A 21840-nucleotide genomic window follows, 5' to 3' on the forward strand; every position below is an offset into this window, starting at 1 on the left:
AAGATCCTCAGAGAGGGCAAGTCTACAAATACAAGGTATTATAACTAGAATCACTGCACCTTTTTTCTTAAGGGGGAGAAAATGAATAAGGAAAGGTGTGTGTGGTCACTGAGCCTGAGACTCAAAAAGCATTTAAAAGCTCTTTCTATCAACTGAGGTTAAATCTCCAGAGAGGGAAACTGATCTGGTGGAATCAGAGAAGAGTTCAGTGAAGAATCTTCATGACCCCTGTGAAAGTGGTTAAGACATGCTCCCAGGACATTAGAAGCCTTCCTGTTTGTCTTTAACAGTATAATGTTACTTCACTATGATCACCATAAAGGTTTAGATTTGTGAATACCACCAAGAGCCTGGCAAGTGCTTTGATTATGATTTTGTAGTCCAAAAAGATCTTGCCTTCCATAGTGGGATTAATTGTTCATAAAAAAGAATAGTATATTCAAACTCAAGTGGTTTAACTGAAATTGTTTTCATGCCTTTAATTATCTCAATAACAGAAATCCTAGCTCTAGGTATAACTGGATAATTAGTGGTGACAGAGAAAGAAAGAATGGGATCCCTTTTTGAGTTCAGCATTTGCACAGAATGTGCCTGCTGAGCTTAAGAATGGGGACACAGAAAAATGGTAAGTAGGTGAACAGATCTGCAAATCAGAACCTGGAGATTACACTATCTAAAAGACATACACATTTGCTGTGGTAAATAAGAGAAAAACCAAAATAGAGTATGACCTCAGTAATACTCTGTCTTGGATTAAGAGATAAGGATCTAGAGACACTGAAGCAATGGGCTAGGTAGTCAAAGAGGGTACTGTAGAAAGCTTCTTAATGGCCACTTTTAAGCACCTTGCCCTCACCATCTCTTGAACAGCTCTGAGGGTCCTTTTCACTTCTCTTGACCTATTTCAAACTACTGCTTGTACTTAACTTGAGAACTTCCTACTCAACAAAGTATTCCTCCTGCTTCCGTTGACCAATATGAAATCAATTGTTGTTTGACAGAATACTTCGTTGCAGTTTTCTCAAAGGTGCAAAGGGGAAAAAAAACACCTTATTTTTACACACATTAACTTAATTTCAGTCTTACCCACTCAAGCACAGCATAATCCTTCAAACACTGACCGAAGCCCCTTCACCATTTGGTGTCCATGGCAACCGCCGCCAACCCACTCAGAGAGTTGCAAGCAGTGGCAGAAAAGTGCATCTCCCAACAGAGCCATTAGCTCTTCTGCATTAACCCCATCAATAACAGGTGGCAGCAGGCTCAACCCTGCATTTTCTTTCAGCAGGGAGGAGGAATGTTGTCAGTGTTTCCTTCCCAGAGAGTAAGAAATGCGTGTGGCTACATCTCACACCCAACCTGTTGAAAATAAAGCATTAAATGTAAATTATTGGAACCAAGTAGGAGGACAATTTTCACTTGAGAAAAATTCCCACTGGTATGCTTCCCCAAACACTCTGTCAATCACAGCCTCCACCATAATACTGCTTGCTAAACTACAACCAGTAATCTTAAACTCCACAAAAACAATAAACAGGAAATCCTAGCCACTTTCTTCTCTGGTTCTTACCACTCAGTGACCAACAGCTCATACTCTTCACTTGGTTACCCATGTCAAGAATGCATGCATGACAACCTCATGCCATCAAACTATAATTTTAATGAAAAAAAAGCAATGTTAATAATGGCCTAGGTACTGGAGGATTTATGAACCAATAGAAAATGGTATGGTCTCTCCAAATATAGGGAAAGCTGTTCAGTCTACAAACTGTTTTCTTGTGTTCCATATTATTTGCTTTGTTCAGAGCTTAGCTTAAAAGCTGTCAGATAGGAATTTCCCTTTACTGTACTCCAGCGGAACACCAGGATGGTTCATGGGAATGGTTCTGTATATAATGTCATTACAACAGAATCCAACATATCTAACAGAGACTTCTTGTGTAAAGAGGACCATCTCATACTAGGTTCTTTGTGGAAACTAAAAAGGACCCATTACTCAAGTGTCTTCTTCATAGAATCTACATAAATAGGAATAATATTTAGAGTAGAAGGAACAAGTGAGTGGTTTTATCTTCTCAACTGCATGAAAAAGAAAACAGAAGGCTATTATGCACAATCCTTTCCAGTAGATTCACTAAAATATAAAGAAACACTTTCAAGCTCTCCATAAAAAGAAAGGCATCATGACTAATCACACTGCCTATCTCTGTAGTCCTGGATAAGAACTAGTAAAGAAAAAGTGAAAAACCAATAAGACATAGTTCCGGCCCTCAAGAAACTCATAGTTTATAGGGAAGCAGCCAAGTAAATAGATGATCATAGTCTAGTGTGATAAGTGCAGTGGCAGAGGAGTACACGGATCTTAATGGAAATGCAGAAGAAACATCCTAACTCAGCCTGACTCAGAGAAGGGAGGGCTTTCTCCTCAAGACTGGTTGAACTGAGTTTTCAAGGACCCATTGAAGTTCATCTGGTTTGGAAAGGGGTGGAAATTTATAATTGCATAAGTATGACAATCCCCACTTATGTGTCAGCGTGACGCCTAGTAAGCAGTGATGATTCAAAAGTTGAAACTGATTCAGATGTCATAAGACAGAACGGTAAAACCTGATACTAATAAGAACATGGGTTATACTGGCCAGAATACAACTCCAGCTTTCATCATGACCTTTGGATCCTCAAGAAACAGACATTTTCCATCAGCCAGTACAGTAACATGGTATCTGAAATGAGACAATTCTGCTTAGGCATTACACTATCTCCCTCCATTTTACAATGAAGAAACTGGGGTGCTGAGAGAGACTGCCATACATAATGGTCACACAAATTGTGAGTAAAAAGCAAGGATTTAAACACAGATTTGACTCCAGTGCTCATACTCTTGGTGCCGCACCACCCAAGATCATGCCATTACATGAAAAAATAAGCATCTATGTATGAGTTCCCCTGAATAGGCCACCTGCCTTGTTACCCCCATTTCACATCCCACCCAACTGCCTATAATTAGCATTTAGATTAAGACAGTCTATTCATATGAAAGCATACTAGACCAGAAAGATAAAATTTTAAGTTAATATTACTTCCCATTCTTCTCAATTTTTGGAGTCCTTTCCTTTCTCATCCTCCACAAACATTCATTATATATCTGCATACAGGCAACTGTACTGGATGATATACACACTAAGAAGTATGAAAGTGGAGCCCTGCCCTCAAGGACATATAGTTTAACTGGGATGGTAAGACACATGCCCTAAGATGGGTAAATAATTAGTAGACTGAGGGAAAGATGAGAGGTAGAGATCATATAGGAATTCACAGGGGGGAGTACACTAGACAACTGAACAGAATATAAGGTGTCTTGAGGGTATGGTGTTTTGTGTTTTGTTAACTGTTACATCCCTAGCATCTAAAACAGCTTGGAGCCTAATAAGTACTAAATAAATATTTGTTGAATTAAGTAGATACACTTCTTGAGTTGTCTTAGGAAAAAAAGTCCCGATGTCTATCATTTGGAGACTAATTCTCAGTCCTGTATCCATTCCATTTCATGGCTTTTACTCATGATACACACATAGCAGGAGCTCTCCAGGGAGACTTGTAGAAATGACTACTCACCCTGTGACAACTTAAACCTTTGCAGAATCCTAGCAAAGCTGTGTTCTCTGCTGCTCCCTGCCATGGATGGATGTTTCCTAGCGATGAAGAATTATAGGGAGCCAGGGTGTTCTTGTTTATTTGTTCATTATGACCTCAAGCTCTTTCAGCAAAGGGCACAGCCCTTAGATAGCAATGCAATTCTGGGAATTACAACTCTATTATTTGCTTGCCTCATCTAACAAGATAGAACGCAGACTCTGATTTAAAAGCAAGCTCCTTTAATGAGTTTTAGTTAGGGTTGACTGATAAGCAGTTGTTATTACTGTTAGTAGGCACAGGTTATAAATCTGTTTTCAATACTCATATTTCATTATGGGGGACTCAGATGGACATCAGAATACAATTCCTTTTAAAAGGTAGAATTAAGGGGAAACAAAAAGCAGCCTCAAATGTAGTCATTTTGTGCATCCCCAGATGGTCAAATTCTTGGTCTTCCAAGCCTTCACATTGAGTTATGATTTTTTTTAACTTATTTCATATTTGCCATTGTACAAATTCTTATTACTTTTGGCTTCCAGGGCTTGGAAAGATATGGACAATTAGAATGTTATTAGAATACTGAAAGGAAACCCAAGCATTCATTAAAAAAATAAGTGAGGCTAAACCCATCCTTCTCTCACCATGACTTACACTAACCTCGCAGTACCATAGTGCTGTGCCAGCATGTAATTTCAAGTGAAAGATCTACATTAACACAAATGGAGAAGGATCCGATTTCATAACAAACAATGCTAAATTTTTTTTTATTTCTTCCAAAAGCTTATAAAGCCGAAATCATGTTCAGTTCTGTGGGTGCATCTAAGAAATTAGAATATCATGTACCACCATATAGATGTTGTGCTAAACATACTGCCCACTATAATCCTTTCATCTTCTGAGAGGTGTAACTCAGAAGGTACCTGGTTTATGATACAGGCTAAAGAAGAAATAAGAGGCCACACTTAGACCAGGCTTATCCTCTAAAACCAAAACTAAAGCAAGAGTAAACACTGTCTTATAGAACTTTCCATAGTTTTCAAAGATTTTTCCTGAAGTAACTTCTTCATCCTCTGAGGCAGGTAGGACTAAGAGTTATTTTTTGTTTTTCCATTACATAGATGAGAAACAGACATAAAAATGTTAAATAACTTGCCTAAGACCACGTGGTTAAAAGCGCTAAATTTTAGTCCTTATTTCCTAAAGACCTAGACCTATTTTATATACCACATCTAAAGGGATGCATTTGGAAAGACAGCCATGAAACTCTAGTTATGCAACATTAACTATGCCTGCCCCAATCAACGCCCCCTGCTTTTGAAAGGTGTAGCTAATAACCTTTACTTAGGGCTTGGGCATTTCTCTCTCCTCCATCCCCACTCTATTTCCTGAAAGAACAATTAAGATCCGTCTGGGACTAATTATAGCGATTCTTGAATTTGAACTTGCAGCCATTACCCAATTGAGGTCACTTATTTTAAATTAACTTGCCTGGTCAGAATACAGGTTTGGTTATCTTCAGAGCCCAGTGCAGAGAGGCACCAGCTCACTCAGACTTTTAATTAACTAGCTAAATAACCTGCACTGTGACAAGCTGCCTATGATTTGATGGACTCATTCATTTGCATTCAGACAAGGATCAAAATACATTGTCAGAGCTTCAGGGACTGAGTCCTAGCAACCTTCACACAGTCTCTTGTTCAAGCCTGTGAGCCTCTTCCCTTTGGTTCCCTCTAATTATTTCTCTGTGCTTTTGTTCTGATTATCCAACATTCATCACAAGCGCAGTTTGTGATTAAACAATGACAACTCATGTCATATGCTGATAGGGAATCGAAAATTGGAGTCATGATCATATGAACCAAGCACAAACCCTTGCAAAATAATTAGGGGAAACCAAAGGGAGATTCCCAGGATGCCCAGCAACAAAAGAGAATTTCCAAAGTTTCAGGCCACAACTGTTCCCCACTTAGGTAAAAATTCATAATAAATGGTAGGTACTCAGTCTTTTTTGAATTGAATTCATGTTGGGAGCTGACCATCCCCCAATAGCAGTGACAGTTGTTATCGGTAATTATTATTATAGTTTCTAACATTTAGTTACTGGGTTCTTGAGTCAGACAAATCTGATTTTGACTTCAAGCTCTATCTATCATTTTCTGCCTGTGAGGCATGAGAAAAATTACCCAACTTCTCTGTGCCTCAATCTCCTAACTTGGAAGATAAAATCAATAACAGGGCCTACCTTAAAGGACTGTGGTGAGGCTTCAATGAGATGAAGTGTATAAAAAAAAAACATTTAACAGCATGCCTTGTACATAACAAAAGTTCAATAAACTTTAGCTAATGCTTGTCTTGTTATGTCCCATCACAAAGCCTTTATCCAGGGCATCTTTCCACCTGGGATCTTCTCTTCCCTTTTCCCTGCCAGCAATAATTCCCCTCATCATTCAAAACCTAGTCTAAAAGATCCTTCTTTCCTCTCTAGTGGAAACCCTTCCCTGGTTTTGTCTCCCGCATGTAAACTTGTTCAGTGCCCATCCCTTCAGTACGCTTTCTTCAGTACACTTTTCAGATTTTCTATTATTTTGTTTGTTTTTGTTTTCCTGATTTTTCTTTAATACAGTTGCCCTCTTACAGAATGTACTATTAGAAGCCTTCTTAATAGCATCTAATCTACCCTTCTGTTGCACCGGTTGACCTCCTGGGATGGAATTCTTGTTACCCCCCATGTGTGTGGAGTACTGAATTAACACACACATCCAAACCACATATACTTTCAACTTAAGAGTTCATACAAAGTCTATTTCCTTTCTACAGTAGCTATCGCTCCAGATTGTTAAAAATGCAAGAAGTAAACCTAAAATGCAATAAAAAAATAAAATAAAATAGAAAAAAAATCCAAGAAGTGGGAAGAATGTCTTTGTATTCAATGCTTCTTTCTTCCATCCTTTCTTCCTTCCCTCCATGGTCTTTCCTCTATTCATTTCCTTCTTTCTTCTTTTTCTTTCTTAGTGATGAGAGGGAAATGTGTTATTCAGGGAATCAAAGTCAGGTAAAAAGCCAAAACAGAGATCAGATTTTTTATTATTTTAAATAGCACCATTTTCTACTGATTCATAGGCAATCTGGATTTTTCTTCAGGATGTACTATTGTTTGAGACTTCCAGAATATTTGTATAGATAACATAGAGAGAGAGAGAGAAAGCAAGAGAGAGAGAGAGCATCTCGCTCGACTGTCCAGGCTGGAGTGCGATGGCGCAATCATTGCTCACTGTAGCCTTGACCTCCTAGTCTCAAGTGATCCTCCCTCCCATGACAGGCAATTTTTATTTTAGAGATAGGGTCTTTCTATGTTGCCCAGGCTGTGAAACATTTACTGAGAACTACCCTAGTGCCACATACCAGGGCCGTATGCTGTGGAGTACAAGAGATAAGTAGAGATAAGGATGGGAGAATGGGAGGCAGCATTGGTTGAATCCCCTTATATTGCAGGTGTTGTGTTAGGAATTTTAAAAGCATTTTCTAATTTAGGCCTCACCATAACCCTAAAAGTGAGTGTCCTAGTTACTCCTATTGTACAGATGTGGAAACTGAGGTTAAACAAGATAAAATGACTTGTGCAAGATACCTTAGCTTGAAAGGGGAAGAACTGGTCGGTCTGATTCCAGAGTCCACTCTTATCATTATTGTGCTTTATTCCTCACCTCATGGTTTTGTTTTATCAAATATGTGACATAAGGTGATTGCAGTATAGCAGATGCTATTGGTGCCCTACCTATATCTCTTCAGCACTAACCTTTCCTAAACCTGCCAATAGCATCCTATTGTAGGCACATGCTGTTCTCCTCTTGAAGACGTTCTCTCAGCCTGGGAGTGAGACAAGTCAGAAGAGTTAGGAAGGAATTAGTAATCCCCAAAGCAGTTATAAGCCAATGGTGAATGGGAGTTGAAAGTCAAAGACCCCAACTTTCTGGCCCTTTTGGAGGGTGTATTGTCCATCACCTCCAGAGGTCCCAAAGGTAATCTGCTGATTAATGCACCGTTTTGTCCTCTTTCTTCTCCCTGTCTCATTTCCTGGCTCCCTACCAGTGCTTTGTAGCATCACCTCCAATTAAACTACTGGCCCTCAAATCCTTGTCTCAGGGTCTGCCTCTAGGAGAGTCCTGTTTAAAACGAGAATGTTTCAGAAATTCTTTTTTGGCTCCTTTCTCAGGAGTCTGAGTGAGTATCCTTATGCTGCTCCCTGCCTACCTAGGACTTACCATGGGTGCTCCCTTGGGGAGCACCTCGTAGACTCAGTGTGTCCATTCCTATCCCCTTTGATGAGGATCCTGTAATTGAGGTTCCTACTTTTAGCTTTTCGAAGTGCATTTATTATCAGATGGAAATGTGCTTCTTAAATTTCAGTGTGCATCAGAATCACCAAAGATGAGATGTTAAAATGCACGTTCCCTGGCCCTAACCCAGACTTGAGAATTAGCGTCTCTGGAAAGGAGCTCAGGTGCTTGCATTTTGTAGATGGCCCGGGTGATCCACATAGTGCACACTTTGAGAAATACTGTCCTAGAACAACCATGTAGACTGGGTCTTCAGAGAATGTGGTTCTTTAGTGTTCTCTCTATACCCGAAGGCCTCTGTGGATTCAAGTAAAAAACCTTGGAATAGTTATGTTTCCCTGCTCCTGAAATGAAGCATGAATAAGGCCAAGATCTAGATGCTACTGCCAGAGTAGGGCAGCCCAAGACACCTAGTCAATGTTCTACAATACAGAGGAGAGAGCCATCTTACCAACTGCCAAATTATTGCTCTCACCTCTCTCACTGCCCACCCCCAACCCCCATTCTCCCCTATATTGGAAACACTCTGATGACTGCACATGCCCAGTTAGGTTATGACCTGTGCTCCTTTGTCTCTGGGTGGCAGCCCCCTTTTACAACACACACACACACACACACACATACACACACACTCACCCTTCCCAAACACAACGCTAGAGCCGGGAGGGGATGGCACACAGGAAGGTGGTAGTGTGGGATACTTTTTTATCAGTTTACCCCCAGCTTCTCTTGTCCTTTTTGCATTCTCAACTCAAATGCCCAAACTCCAAGTACAAAACTCAACTCCTTCCCTCCACCCCCAGACCAGTGCTATCCTAACTAACAGCGCCAATACTCCTCTGCCCCTGAGTAATGATGCATTTCCACTGCCCCCATTCCACAGCAGCAGGAAACCTCTTCTGTACCTTTTGGGCTTGTGGAACAAAAATTGGGGAAGGCTTCTGAGAGGAAACTGCATATGAGCTGGGCCTTGAGGGATGGATGTGATTTCTGAAGAAAGGGATGAAGGGAAGAGGCGATGAAATAAAGAATAAGGAAGGGAGAACGTAACTAATATAGGATACGCATTGGGCACTCTGTTAGGAACTATAGATACATTATTTCATTTATTCCTCACTGCAATTCTATGAAATGGGTACTAATGGTAGACCCATTTCACAGATCAGGATACTGAAACCCAGAATGTTTAAGTTAATTGCCAAAGTCATATAGCAAAGTAGGAACTCTAAGCCAGGCAGTCTAGCCTGTACTTCTGACTACCCTACTCTACTACCTCTCAATTATTATGATCCTTATTTTACAGATAGAAAACTGAGGCTGAGAGGTTAGGTAACTTGTCTAAAGTTACACAGTTTATAACTGGCAAAGCTGGATACATTGTCTTTAGCAGATACCATTCTATTTACTATCTAATCATTCATACCCCCTATAACTTAGCTTTTTTCACCAATCATTCCAGTTACCACTCCAATTCTTATGGAGTCAGCCCTGGATACCATCACACCAAATGCTTATAGTTGCTCCCAATAAAAATTTTTCTCCTAGTGCGTAAGCACTGTAAAACAGAGAGGTTCTTCTGAAATCAAGAGAAATAGTCCTCTAAAATACATCTCTCTTCATTTTCAAAATAGCATTCTATTTAAGTTACCTGTTTGTCAGGTTCCCACTTATAAAAGCTACAAGAAAAAATTCTTTAGATCTTCAGTTGGAGACAAAGTGCTTTCTATCTATAGCAAATTATGAGTTAATCATTCTCTCCTCAGTTGTACCTTGTACATATTCCTGTTCTCGCACTTCTCCCACTGGGTTATAATTGTCTGTTAACTTGGCTTTCTTTCCCACTCAAGTGTGAGATCCTCCAGGCTAGGGACCAGGTTACTGTGACCTCTGTATCTCCATGGTCTAGCCCCAGAATTGGCACAGAGCAGACATTCAAAAATGTTCACTAAGAGAAGAGAATAATGAAATGCGGTTAATAGATGCAGCCCTTCCATCCACTTGAGATTTTAATCAATATTCTTTCTGAATCCATTGGCATGCTAGAACACCGGCTCCCAGAGAGCAAAATTAAAAGCCCTGATTTGTAGTATTGTTCGATTTTTGTGGTGTTAGTACTCTCACTATGGCTGATTTCAAGCTACCAATGGTTTAATAACTGGCTCCCAAAATTTCTGAATATTTAAAAATGGGCTTTCAAGAGCCCCCTGTATTTCACTGAAAGTCTATAATCCTGCCCAGGGTGCTTGAACTGTTAGCGTGTCACTGTGATCAGAAAGGTGGATGAGCTGGCAGAGTGGGGAAAATAATGCCAAATACAAATAGCAAGAGTGAAAGACCAAACCAAACATTTGTGAATTAAGAGAATTCTGTGATTGCCTCCCATGAACTAAGCCTCTATCATTTGTCATCCATTTGCAAATTGAGATCCACTTAGATGACATGGCTCCCAGTAGAGGGAGAAACCTGCCAAGTAAGCAATTATCCTGAAAAATCAAAGGCCCAAAGAACACATTAGGTTTCTCAGAGATATTTACTTTTATTTGAAAATATAAATATGTTCGCTCACTTCTTTAGCAGTCAGAAAATCTCATAGCTGAGTGCTAGAAGCAATGCACAAATACAAAATGCATAGAAGAGACATAATTAGGGAGTTCGAAAGGACAACATCCCATCGTCTCCATCCCCATATGTTTCTCTTCCCTCCCCACTCAGAGGCTCCATTGTTCTAGGCTGGACTTGGTCTCTAATACACTACCCTATCAGCCATGCTTAAATTTTGCACACAATAATGGAGCTAATAAGTAAATGGCAACTTGAAGGTTCGTGGCTCTTTCTAGTACATCACCTTTAATAAATACCAATTTGTTTGAAGCTTTAAGGGCAACTCAGATAACATTTATAAAGAGTTTTAGACTCTTACAAGTTTAAACACTGTAAGGTGTCATTTTAGGTGCGACAAGTTGTTGATCCTAATAAATACCTACAGATGGAAAGGTGTGACTCTGGAGCCAATGAAGGAAGTCTTGTTCTATCCCACCCACCCTCAAGTAGCTGTGGCTGGAAATAACACATATTTGAGTAAGTAGTCAGCCATATACCAGATGGTGCCATTCATTTAAAAAAAAATCAAAGTAATGAGTCCACTGGCACTCTCAAGCCTGCGACTCAGTACCCATACAGTCGTCCTTCCAGTAGGTCTGTCAGAAATTCATGATTATATTGCTTTGGGCCCTAATGATTTTGAAAAATCTATAGAGAACACAAAGATACAGTTTGATATTTAGAATAAGGGTGTCAATATTAAACCAAACATTGTTGTGAATGTGAATATAAAAATATATAAATAGTTCACAGTAAATATCATTAAAAAAGATACCAGGAATGCTGTCACTTAAAATTTACTGTCTAAAATAAATGTCTTGCTAATTTGGGGAGATAGCTAATATCAGAGAAGCTACAAAAGTCATATACATGGTCGTGTTAATTTCTCTTTGCTGTGATATTCCAGATTGAATACTAGGTAAAAATCACTCCAATTCTGCTTTCCAAAAGAATCTAGAATATTTCCAAATATAAACAGGGTACCATGAAAAATCCTCTAGATAAAGTACTCCAAGAACAGCATTTGGAAATGCAGTATAACAGCAGCATTTTACAGGATGCTGGCTGGTGGAAAGGTCCAGGGGTTTAAAGTATTTATTATTGGACCTATGACCCAGGACTCTGGCTGATCAAAGTTGCAGGCATCCTGTGTGGTGAAGTACATGTAAATAGCCTCAGGAAATGGTTTTGTAAGTTTCCAGATTTGTCATTTTACCCAGTCCCAGGCATAATCTGCTACCTTCCAAACTCTGTCCATCGTTTTACTCTTTTACAACACTCAAGAAGCTTTGAAAGTAGATGAAGATACTCTTAAAATTTCAACCATAAATGGCAAATTAACCTTTCATCAGGACAGGGAAACCTAATCTACATTCTCTTCCCTAAGGCTATGACTGCTTTAAGGCAATATTTCCTACCATCCCTGGTGGTACACAAGAGGATTTTCAGTGACATGTAGATGAATACATTTCATTTTCATACAGTTGTATTTGTTTTCTTGTATCAGTTTCATTGATATTATCACTCTGGACATGACTAGATTTAAGTAGTGAATAGCTATAAAGAAAAAAATCTTAAGGAAGTAATAGTCACGTGTTATGCAGATAAGACAAAAATCATTAAGGAAGTTTGTGGAGTGAAATTTGAGAAATACTGTTTTGGGATTAAGACAATGAAGTGTTCCAACAAAGGTCAACATGTCTTTAAATGGCTGTTTAGCCCCAATAGCAAGAATAATCTGTTGCTCCTTTAATTTATTCATGGCAATTTATTGCCTCTTATTTGTATTGGTTCTTTGCTTCTCCTGCTGTTTAGCATTAAATCTTCCACTTATTCCGTTGAGTCATGGTAAATGCAATATTAAAGTCTGGGAAGGGAAACTTCCCGAAGACATGTTCTTTGGTGAAATCCTTATTCTCTAATCCTCACATCCTAGCATTTTATTTGATGCCTTATTCAATTGCCTTCTCTCTGCATAAGCTTCCCTGTAGACAGCATAAGCATTGATGAGATTCCTTGGTTAATACTTCCGTTTTCCTTCTTTATGAAAAGCTTCAGCCTTTCTTTCTCCATCTGTACCACCCTCACTGCCACTGGGCTGACTTCTGTGTGGGTGATGGGCTATTCTCTGCCTCACTAAACCAGTGCATTTATTCAAGTCAGATGACTACAATATGAAGCACTGTCATTTGGTTATAGGAGAGCATGTGTATGCAGATTAAGATTATTGGAAAATAATTCTAACAGAATTGACTTCTGGTATGTATTTATGAAGACTCAGGCAATTTAGTATCTTGGGGGTTTTATTCATGAAGATGAATGCCTTTGATAATATGGAAGATTTCTTCTGGAAAGTGTGGCATGTTTTAAGGCTGATTTCTGTAGCACACCTCTCATTCAATTCCCAACACAGCCAAACTTAAATAGGATACCACAGGACAATAGTATCTTTTTTTTTTAAATTTAACTACAGAAGTAGGAAAAAATGAAGGGGACTGAAAAATGTCCTTTCTTTGAACATAAAGAATGTGGTCTAATAGCTTTTTCTTAAGCAGAAAGTATTCATACAATAAATGAAAAAAACTTGGTGAATTAAACCAGCAATCCCCCACACCCACACTTCTCTCCTAGCCCCTCAGACATTTACAGGATGCCTAAATCAAAGAGAAGCAGAGTAAGGTGAGCATCAAGGCATGTTCTGTACTCAAAGCAAGATCAATCTTTATACATAGATCCTTTTTTGGCGCTGATGTAGAAAATCCAAACAAGGAGATACTTAGGTCTACAAATAACCTAATCTGCATACCAGATGGATCTAAGGGGGGAAAAAACATACACACTTCTCCACACACATATTTTTTTCTAAAATGTGAGCATAGAAAAACAGATGCTTTTGCCTCCCAACGGATCTGTGGGCCTCTCTCAAGTAGTCTTGTGGAGCAATTTCATTTCAAATTTCTAAAATTATGAAAATGTCTAGATTAAACATTAAATTGAAAAGGAAAGGGCCTCTTACATAGAAAACCAAATGAATATTTTATGAATTATTTTAACGACTCGGTGATACCCAACCCCCAATTTCACAGATGAGTGGATATGGGGAGAGGGGCCAGTAAGGGGAAGTCTTCCCAAAATGGGTTAACTATGATTCACTAACTTCTTTGACAAATAATTTGACGCTATATGCATGGCTTTGTGTGTTAGTACCTAACAGCTCTTTCTTCTGCAAATGAAACTCTGCTGTTAAAGCTTCAGTGAATAAGGATTGTGGCATTTTTTTCTTTCAGATCCTATATGTGAGGATTAAAAATAAATTTCCTTAAAACAATCAATTTTATCTACATTTTACACATTTCCCCTTATTACATCTGCTATCACATCAAGCCATCCATCATCTCCAACAAGTCTTATAAAAGCAAAGTGAATACAGAACATGGATTTGGAGACTTGCTATTTCTTCCTTAAATTTCATGGTCGACTATAAAAACAGCTTTTATACTTGAAGTTCTGAAACTAATTCAGAAAGAGCTATTATAATCACGGTAAAAGCAAAGTTGAATATTCTCTTGGTTACCAGAGTCATTAAGGAACTGAGGGTACAATTTATACCTTGTTCATCTATAAGAGATGGAAAGAATAAAGATTTAGGACAAGCTGAACAAGAACCACTCCCATTAACTTGTTCTATTATGCATCACACTAAGTACAATCCCACCATCCTACCCTATTCCCACAGGCCCTATACCAAAAATTCAAAAAAGACCAAGAGCAAAACATGACACTTTTGGCAGTGAGGCCTCCTTTAGCTCACATCAGTGGGATCGTAGCTGCTCCACATAAGTAAGATTTCAAGATAACTGAAATTTACTGTCTTAAGTATTAGGACTGAGCATTTCTGATGGAAACCGTCCCTAAAATATACATATCCCTGGGTTTTTCAGCAAAGATTACTGAACACAATAAACCACAGCCTGATGACTTAGGCATGCACAAGGAACATACATGATTATACTGTGCGGTAGTATGATGTTGTCGCCTTTTTTCATTTCTTCTTTCTCCTTTAAGTCAGTCTGTCGCCTCCTCTGCTACTAATGTACCTCTTTCTAATATCAGTCCCTCCCTTCACATACACCCCTTCTAGTTTGCAGCTTTTAATTTACTGTGAACTGGAAAACCAAGATTGGTAAGAACTGTATGTTAAGTAAGAGTTCAGTCACTGAAAGCAAGAATGAGAAATTAATTATGGGCTTCAATGCATCAGCCTTGTGACACTTAAATGTTCCTATCTTTAGATAAGCTTCCTGTCTCTTCCAGTTTAAAGCTAAATTTTGAAAGGGTGATGTTATAAGAGAACTACCTTCAAATAAGTAAATTGGTTCTGAGCAGACCAAACTGGGCCTGAATTAAAGCGGATATCTTGATAGCTCCAAGTTTTTCTGAACCTGAAAAACAATGCCTCAATGAATGACCCCTTCCCACATTTATATAGCATCACATACTTACACATAATGCACATTTCAAACACTTTTGTATACGTTATCCATTTTGATCCTGGCAACACTGCTGAGATAGGCAACAAACAAGCGAATGACGAGGTTGGGGTCCTGGGTTCTCTTTCACTGCTCTTTCCACAACACTGGTGTTTTCTATTGCTCTCTCTCACCTTCCCTACGCACAAAAGAACACTAAGCTCTTCCTCTGATAAGAAAGAAACATTCCTTTTCCTTGGGTTTCCTTCCTTACTCCTCTCTAAGCTCTGCCAGATGTCTTTAAGAATACTGCTCATTTTTCTGGCAGAACTCAAAACCCTCTGATTTTATTATGTTGAGGGTTGTCAGTTAATTAAAAATTCAACAAATGTATGGTCCCAACTTGCCACCAAAAGTTAACAAATGTCACCAGGAAGGATGTTTCTCGCAAGCGGACACTGAAGAATACATCCCAGAAGATACCTAACAGCTAATTTTGTGTCATGGAAGCATGAAAAATCACATCCTCAAGACATTCATTAACCTTTCATTTCCTCCATAAATAATCAGTCAGAAATGTGGCTCATATTTTAAATTAATCAAAAACCATGCTCTCTTGTCTTCTCTCTCTCTCTCTCTCTCTCTCTCTCTCCCCCCCCTTCTCTCTCTTTCTCCTCCCCCTTCCCTCCCTCTCTCCCCCTTCTCTCTCTTTCTCCTCCCCCTTCCCTCCCTCTCTCCCCCTTCTCTCTCTCTCTCTCTCTCTCTCTCTCTCTCACACACACACACACACACACACACACACACTTAACATGACTTTTTTGAAATGACTTGAGGGCTTGTAATGCCAGCATCATAGTCAAATGTATGGTTTAGTTCTCTGGGTCAACTTCAACATGGCCTCCACCATAAAGCCTTCCCTGTTCATCTCAGGCCTTAAACATCTCTTCTACCACTCGTCCAAGAATTTATGGCAATTACTAGCATTTGGTACTTACCATATATTTAGAAACCATGTGAAGTATCGCCAAGAGTATGGGTTCTAGAGGCAAACGGACCCAGATTCCAATTCCAGCTTTACAACTTCCTAGCTGTGTGGCCTTGGAAAAATTATGTAAACTCTCTCTGACTGAATTCCTCATCTGTAAAATGAGACTAATGATACTTAATCTGTTCAAATGTTCTGGGGATTAAATACATATAAAGTACTTAGCACCATGCCTGGCATATACTAGGTACTTAAATAAGGACAGGTGGACTTAAAACCTTTAATGTATAGTTCTGGTTTGATATGTGTGCAATTTTGAGGCCTTCTCACTTTGTTCTAAACCCTTTAATAGCTGCATCCAGAGAGGAATTTATCATAAAGCTTAAGCTTAATGGCCCCTCACTTGTACAGCTTCTTTCCAAGGTCTTGTTCCAAATTATGACATTTATAATTTTATATTTTTTAAAAGAAAGATCCTCAATTACATTAGCTTTAGGCCAGTACAAAACCAGGTTCAACCTCTGGTTGTGTCTTTAACCTCTATGTTATCCTGCTCCCTCCATTGGTACTCATTGTAGTACTTTGCACACAGTCAGTACTCAATAAAAATCCTCAACTAACCAGAATTTTTGCTGAATTTGGCTTCAAGGAAATAAACATCAACTATTTAGTCAAAAACTTCTAACTTCTAACCAATACATTTGGTTAGAAAATATTCAGGCCACTCATATATTTTGAGATTCATGAAGTACATTTTTATTAATACAAAGCCTATTATTAATGCAAAGCCTATTATTAGACTTTGTATTAATACAGCATTATTCATAAAAATTAGGATAAGAATGGTGATGCTGAAAAAGGGTTTCTCAACTTCAGCACTACTGAAATTTTGGGACAGAGAATTCTTTATTGTGTGGGCTGTTCCAAGCATTGTAGGATTTCTAGCTATATCTCTGGCCCCTACTCACTAAATGCTATAGCACCCTTCCCAGTTGTTACAATCAGAAATGTCTCCAGCCAATGCCAAGTGTCCTCAGTGGGACCCCCCTCAGTGCCCTAAGGCATCACGATCAACAGCAAAAGCTATACAAATGATCACAAGTCTTTCATACTAAGTCAGGGAAAGGAAGGTAAGCATTTGAGAAAAGTTTTTAATAAGCAAAAGCAACCTCAGTTAACCTGAAAATCCCATTAACCCCATTCCTTGAGTGTTCTATTCCCTTAGCATTCCAGATAACAACAACAAAAAAAACCATAACATACATTCTATTTTCTACTTTGTATGCAAAGTTCAGCTGATTTTCCATCTCAACAGCTAAGTACAGAAATTGAGTTCAGGGGTGGGGGATATTCAGCTTCATCACTTTTGTCATCTATTTTAAATTACAGTGATGCTACTGACCTGGAAGCTTAGGGAGTGTTTTTTTTTTTTACCCTTGTTTTGACATTTTAACTTTGATATTAGCAAGTCTTCCTGTTTTATCTAGTTGAAAGTGAAATGCAACAACAAGAAATCTGGTCCAATTAACTGTGATTTTTCTGTATATAAAAGATCTAACATTTTGTTTAAAGGCATTTGTTCTAGCCACCCCATTGATTGTGCAATTGAAAATGCCCTTCTTGAATAAGCAATATGTCTTATTTCTTCTTTCTGCAGGTTGTGATCCTGGGGAAACACTCAAGAGGTTATCACTACATGCTCGCTAACCTGGTAAGAACAAGCAAGTGTCCCTGGGCAATATATCCTATTTAGTTTGTGTTGTTCTGTAATCATCCAAAAAGGAAATACATGAAGTACCTAATGTGTTCTCCAGAAACTTGGAGAAATGACCAGTAACTACCAAAACCTGAATGCAATAGCCTTGTTTTCAATTATGCTGTCATTGTTTTAGCTGTGAAGCAGCTATATTCTTTCCTCATTTAACAAATAATTTGATATGATTCTTTACTTATTTTTAGATTCAATTTTGGTTTGAAATGTAAACTATTTTAATTGAGTCTGAAATATAAACCATGGAATAGGGGACACAGGAAACTGACTCTTTCCCAATTGATTCAAGTATATGTGCACATCAGGACTGCATTTGTCCTTTCAGAAGCAGGCAACTACCAAATCTTTTTGAGCCAGATGCCAGAGTAGATTTCAACACAGTACATTACATGACCCTGCCAAAGTGTATAGCCACTTTTCTACTTACATAAAACACAACTTGAATCTTTACTTTCACACTTCCCATACCTTTAAAATTTGTGACACTGTTGAAACTAATATTTCATTAAGGTTATTTTATACATTTTCTTTCTCTGAAAGGACAATTTGTTTAGGAGTTAACAAATTGCTTCTGAATTAGTAATATCTGTTTGGCAGAGGTTCTGAATAATACCATCTCCATGAAATGAAAGAGAAATATTAAATTGTCACTATAATACTAAAAATCTATTAAGTTATTACATAATATGAGTTCTAACCCCTATTTTGTTTAATTAGCACAATGGAATCATGATCATTATAAAGCTCTTAAGCCAAAAGAATAGCAACAAAGATGAAAGATTATTGTAATTACATTCTTACATGTTTTAAATCAAAGAAAATATCTTATTTGGTTTTGATAATAAATATTTTTAAATGAAAAAGGAAATGTTACTTAAACCTCTTTCTTAGGAGTATGTGCATTCAAACATTTTGTAAGATGCAGATTAGAGCTACTGCTTTCAAATATAGTGTGTATTTTTCTCCAATAACTTGTTCTAAGTGGAGCACTTCAGTCCATTTTGGGAATAAATGAATCTACCCTTTTAGGAAGAGAAATCTTGATTCTTAAATTGCATCCATATATTTTCAATTTGGTTTTTAGGCAACCAATAAGGAAAGGATTTTTTTTGTTGTTGTTTTGAGATGGAGTTTTGCTGTTGTTACCCAGTCTGGAGTGCAATGGTGCAATCTCGGCTCACCGCAACCTCTGCCTCCTGAGTTCAAGCAATTCTCCTACCTCGGCCTCCCGAGTAGCTGGGACTACAGGTGTGCGCCACCATGCCCAGCTAAATTTTGTATTTTTAGTAGAGACGGGGTTTCACCACATTGACCAGGATGGTCTCGATCTCTCGACCTCGTGATCCACCCGCCTTGGCCTCCCAAAGTGCTGGGATTATAGGCGCGAACCACCGCACCCGGCCCGGGAAGGATTTTTTTTTTTTAATGTAATGGAGGTTAGATTGTGGCTTAGCAGGATATATGGACGTCACAACAAGGTACCTGAAGCAATTATTGATGACTTTTTGTCATTACTTTCTCACCAATAAATATTTTGCTTGCTTGCTTGCTTTTCTGTTTTTTTTCCTTCCTTTCTTCTTTCCTTCTTTTCTTCTTTCATCTCTTTTCCCTTTCCTTCTCTTTTGCTTTGTATGTCCTACAAAGCGGCAAGTTATATAGCACAGTGTTTAAAAATGCAGGGTTCACCAATCACTGACCATGCATGAGGTGACTTTAGGTAGTATACACATGCAATCTTTTTTATTTTAATGAAAATATATTTCCTTACTATGTAATCGAAAAATATATAAAACTAGCACATCAAAATTGAAATTTTATAGATACTGTTACTTTAAATGGGCTAAAAGAGAGATTTAACAAAAGTAAAGTATGTCTTTAATGTTCAAGTAAACAATAGTAACAAGGATAAAAAAAAAATCTGGGTTTTGCATACATGGTTGTTATTATACACGAATGACTAAGTTTGAGATACAACATTGAACTGGGGGTCAGAAAGCTTGGGTTGTCAAACTGACTTTGCTACCAGCAAGGTAAGGGATCTTGTGTAAGTCACTTTACATCTATAGACAGCTTTACAGTTTCCTTACTTTAACACTCAGGTGGGCGTGGCAGGGGGCAGGCATTTATGTGTTGGGTGGGTCATTTGAAAGCAGATAATAATTAGAAATGCAAGATATCTATTGGGAGTAATACCTGTGAAAGATAAAAGGGAAAGAAACTTAAGTGGGCAGGGAGGGCTTCAGACCATAATACAGGTCTATATCAGTAACAGAAGAGGAAACGAAGCAAGATTATCAGCAAAAGCTTCAGACTGTGGTGTAGCACTGATAAAATCTTGGCCAACACAACTGGGAGATCAGTGCAAAAGATACCTCATAGAGGAGTCTTCTGCTTCTTCCAAATGGCAAGTCATTATGTTCTGACTTTCCTTAGTGATTAGCTGGCAGCTGCCCAGAAAGCACACACCTTCCACTTGAAAACTGAGGCAGATCTGAAGGTACCTAAAGCTGGACGTTGTCAGCTAACTTAAATCTTTGAGGCAGGTTTTGTCTTAAAAGGAGATCTGAGCTGTGCATAAGAATGGCTGTCTCAATTGGCCTACGATGACCAATGATCTGTAAAGGCCTTTCCCATTCTATAATTCCAACTAACTCTCCTTATTTATACTGACAAACTTTTTTCAATTTTTTTTATTTTTGTGGGTACATACTAGATGTATACATCTGTGGATTACATGAGATATTTTCATATACATGTGCAATGTACAATAAACACACCAGGGTAAATAGGGTACCCATCATATCAAGAATATATCCTTTGCCTACTGATAATCTTTTAGATAAGCTTTTGTTGCAACTTTGAGATCCAGACCTGATAAAAATTAAAGTCTATGGAGTGATAGAACTGAAAGAGAAAATCACTAGGACAAGGTTGAGGAAAAGAAGGGTAAACCGAATCCTATACACACGACTGAGAATTATGAAACTTTGGGGGAATATCTACTACAAGAACAAGCAAAGTCTGTTCCTTCAAAAAGAAAGTAATGTATAGTATCACGTCAGTCTCAGTATGAAACATAATTTCCTTTACCATGCTTTGAGCTACCACCCCTTCTCTTTCTTTAGTGACCTTCTTTTCATTTGAATTCAGCCATGTAAGTCCCCATACTCCATATCAAATTGCATTTGGGCAATAGAGATAGGAGCTGATGCTCATCTCTGATGATAATGATAACAAGACAAATTATCCCTACCATGGTCCATGGTTCCCAGATTTTTTTAAGCAGATGAAAATTACTTCAAATGCCTCCATCAAAGACATATACGTGCACACACACACACACACACACGCACACAGAGAGAGAGCAAGAGAGAGAGAGAGAAAACCAAAACTATTTAGAAGCAAGTTGGTTGGTCAAGAAAAGGGGAAGTGGTCATAAGAAGATGTTTCCTTTCACGATGAGCCAGCTGGATGAAAGCTGAGGATGGATATCTATATACAGAAGAGCAAAGTCCAATCTGAATCTTGGTATTACAAACAGCACAAAACCATTGCTTTATTCTACAAATGTAAAGTCAAGAATACTTAAGCTACTTAACTAAGCTTCCTGGAATCACTTTCTACAGTTCCCTTTGATACTGAGCTCTGTCTATCTGGCAAAGACTTCTGTGTACTTTTACATGGAAATTCCCCTGGTAGCAATCTTAAAGTGAGAAGACTTGAGTATTCCATGGATGCTTTAACAGAGGCCTCTCACAGGTCAAGATGTACCTTTCAGGGTGGGCAATGAGCTGCAGAAATTTCTAACTTGTTGAAATCCCAGAAAGAAATGGAAGATTCCACCAGGAGTACAACTCAAAGATGTGTTCTACTCAGGCCAGAAGTGGACATCCCAATAGAGCAAGTAAGTCTCTTACAAATTCTTGTATCAGTTGGTGATGTCATTTTTTAGGAGTTGTTCTGTAGTTAACTATTGGTTTCTCTCCCAGGCCTCTGTCTAACATGGCGCTGTTTGTCAACATTAGTCCCAGAGGTAGCCAT

The 21840-nt window shown here is 38.4% G+C and overlaps 1 protein-coding gene across 13 annotated transcripts in view; it reads left to right on the plus strand.

Annotated features, from left to right (window-relative positions):
* GRIA3 (glutamate ionotropic receptor AMPA type subunit 3) overlaps positions 1-21840 on the plus strand; it is a 315767-nt gene that overhangs the window by 161614 nt on the left and 132313 nt on the right. For all 13 annotated transcript variants that reach the window (XR_013531388.1, XR_013531387.1, XM_078362314.1 and 10 more), the window contains one exon: positions 17686-17739. Coding sequence is in view for 11 of the 13 variants with exons in the window: in XM_078362314.1 (XP_078218440.1) it covers positions 17686-17739 (54 nt within the window). In the remaining 2 variants the exon portion in view is untranslated. The remainder of the gene's footprint in view (positions 1-17685; positions 17740-21840) is intronic.

The sequence above is a fragment of the Callithrix jacchus genome, chromosome X, assembly GCF_049354715.1.
Source record: "Callithrix jacchus isolate 240 chromosome X, calJac240_pri, whole genome shotgun sequence".
NCBI lineage: Eukaryota > Metazoa > Chordata > Mammalia > Primates > Cebidae > Callithrix > Callithrix jacchus.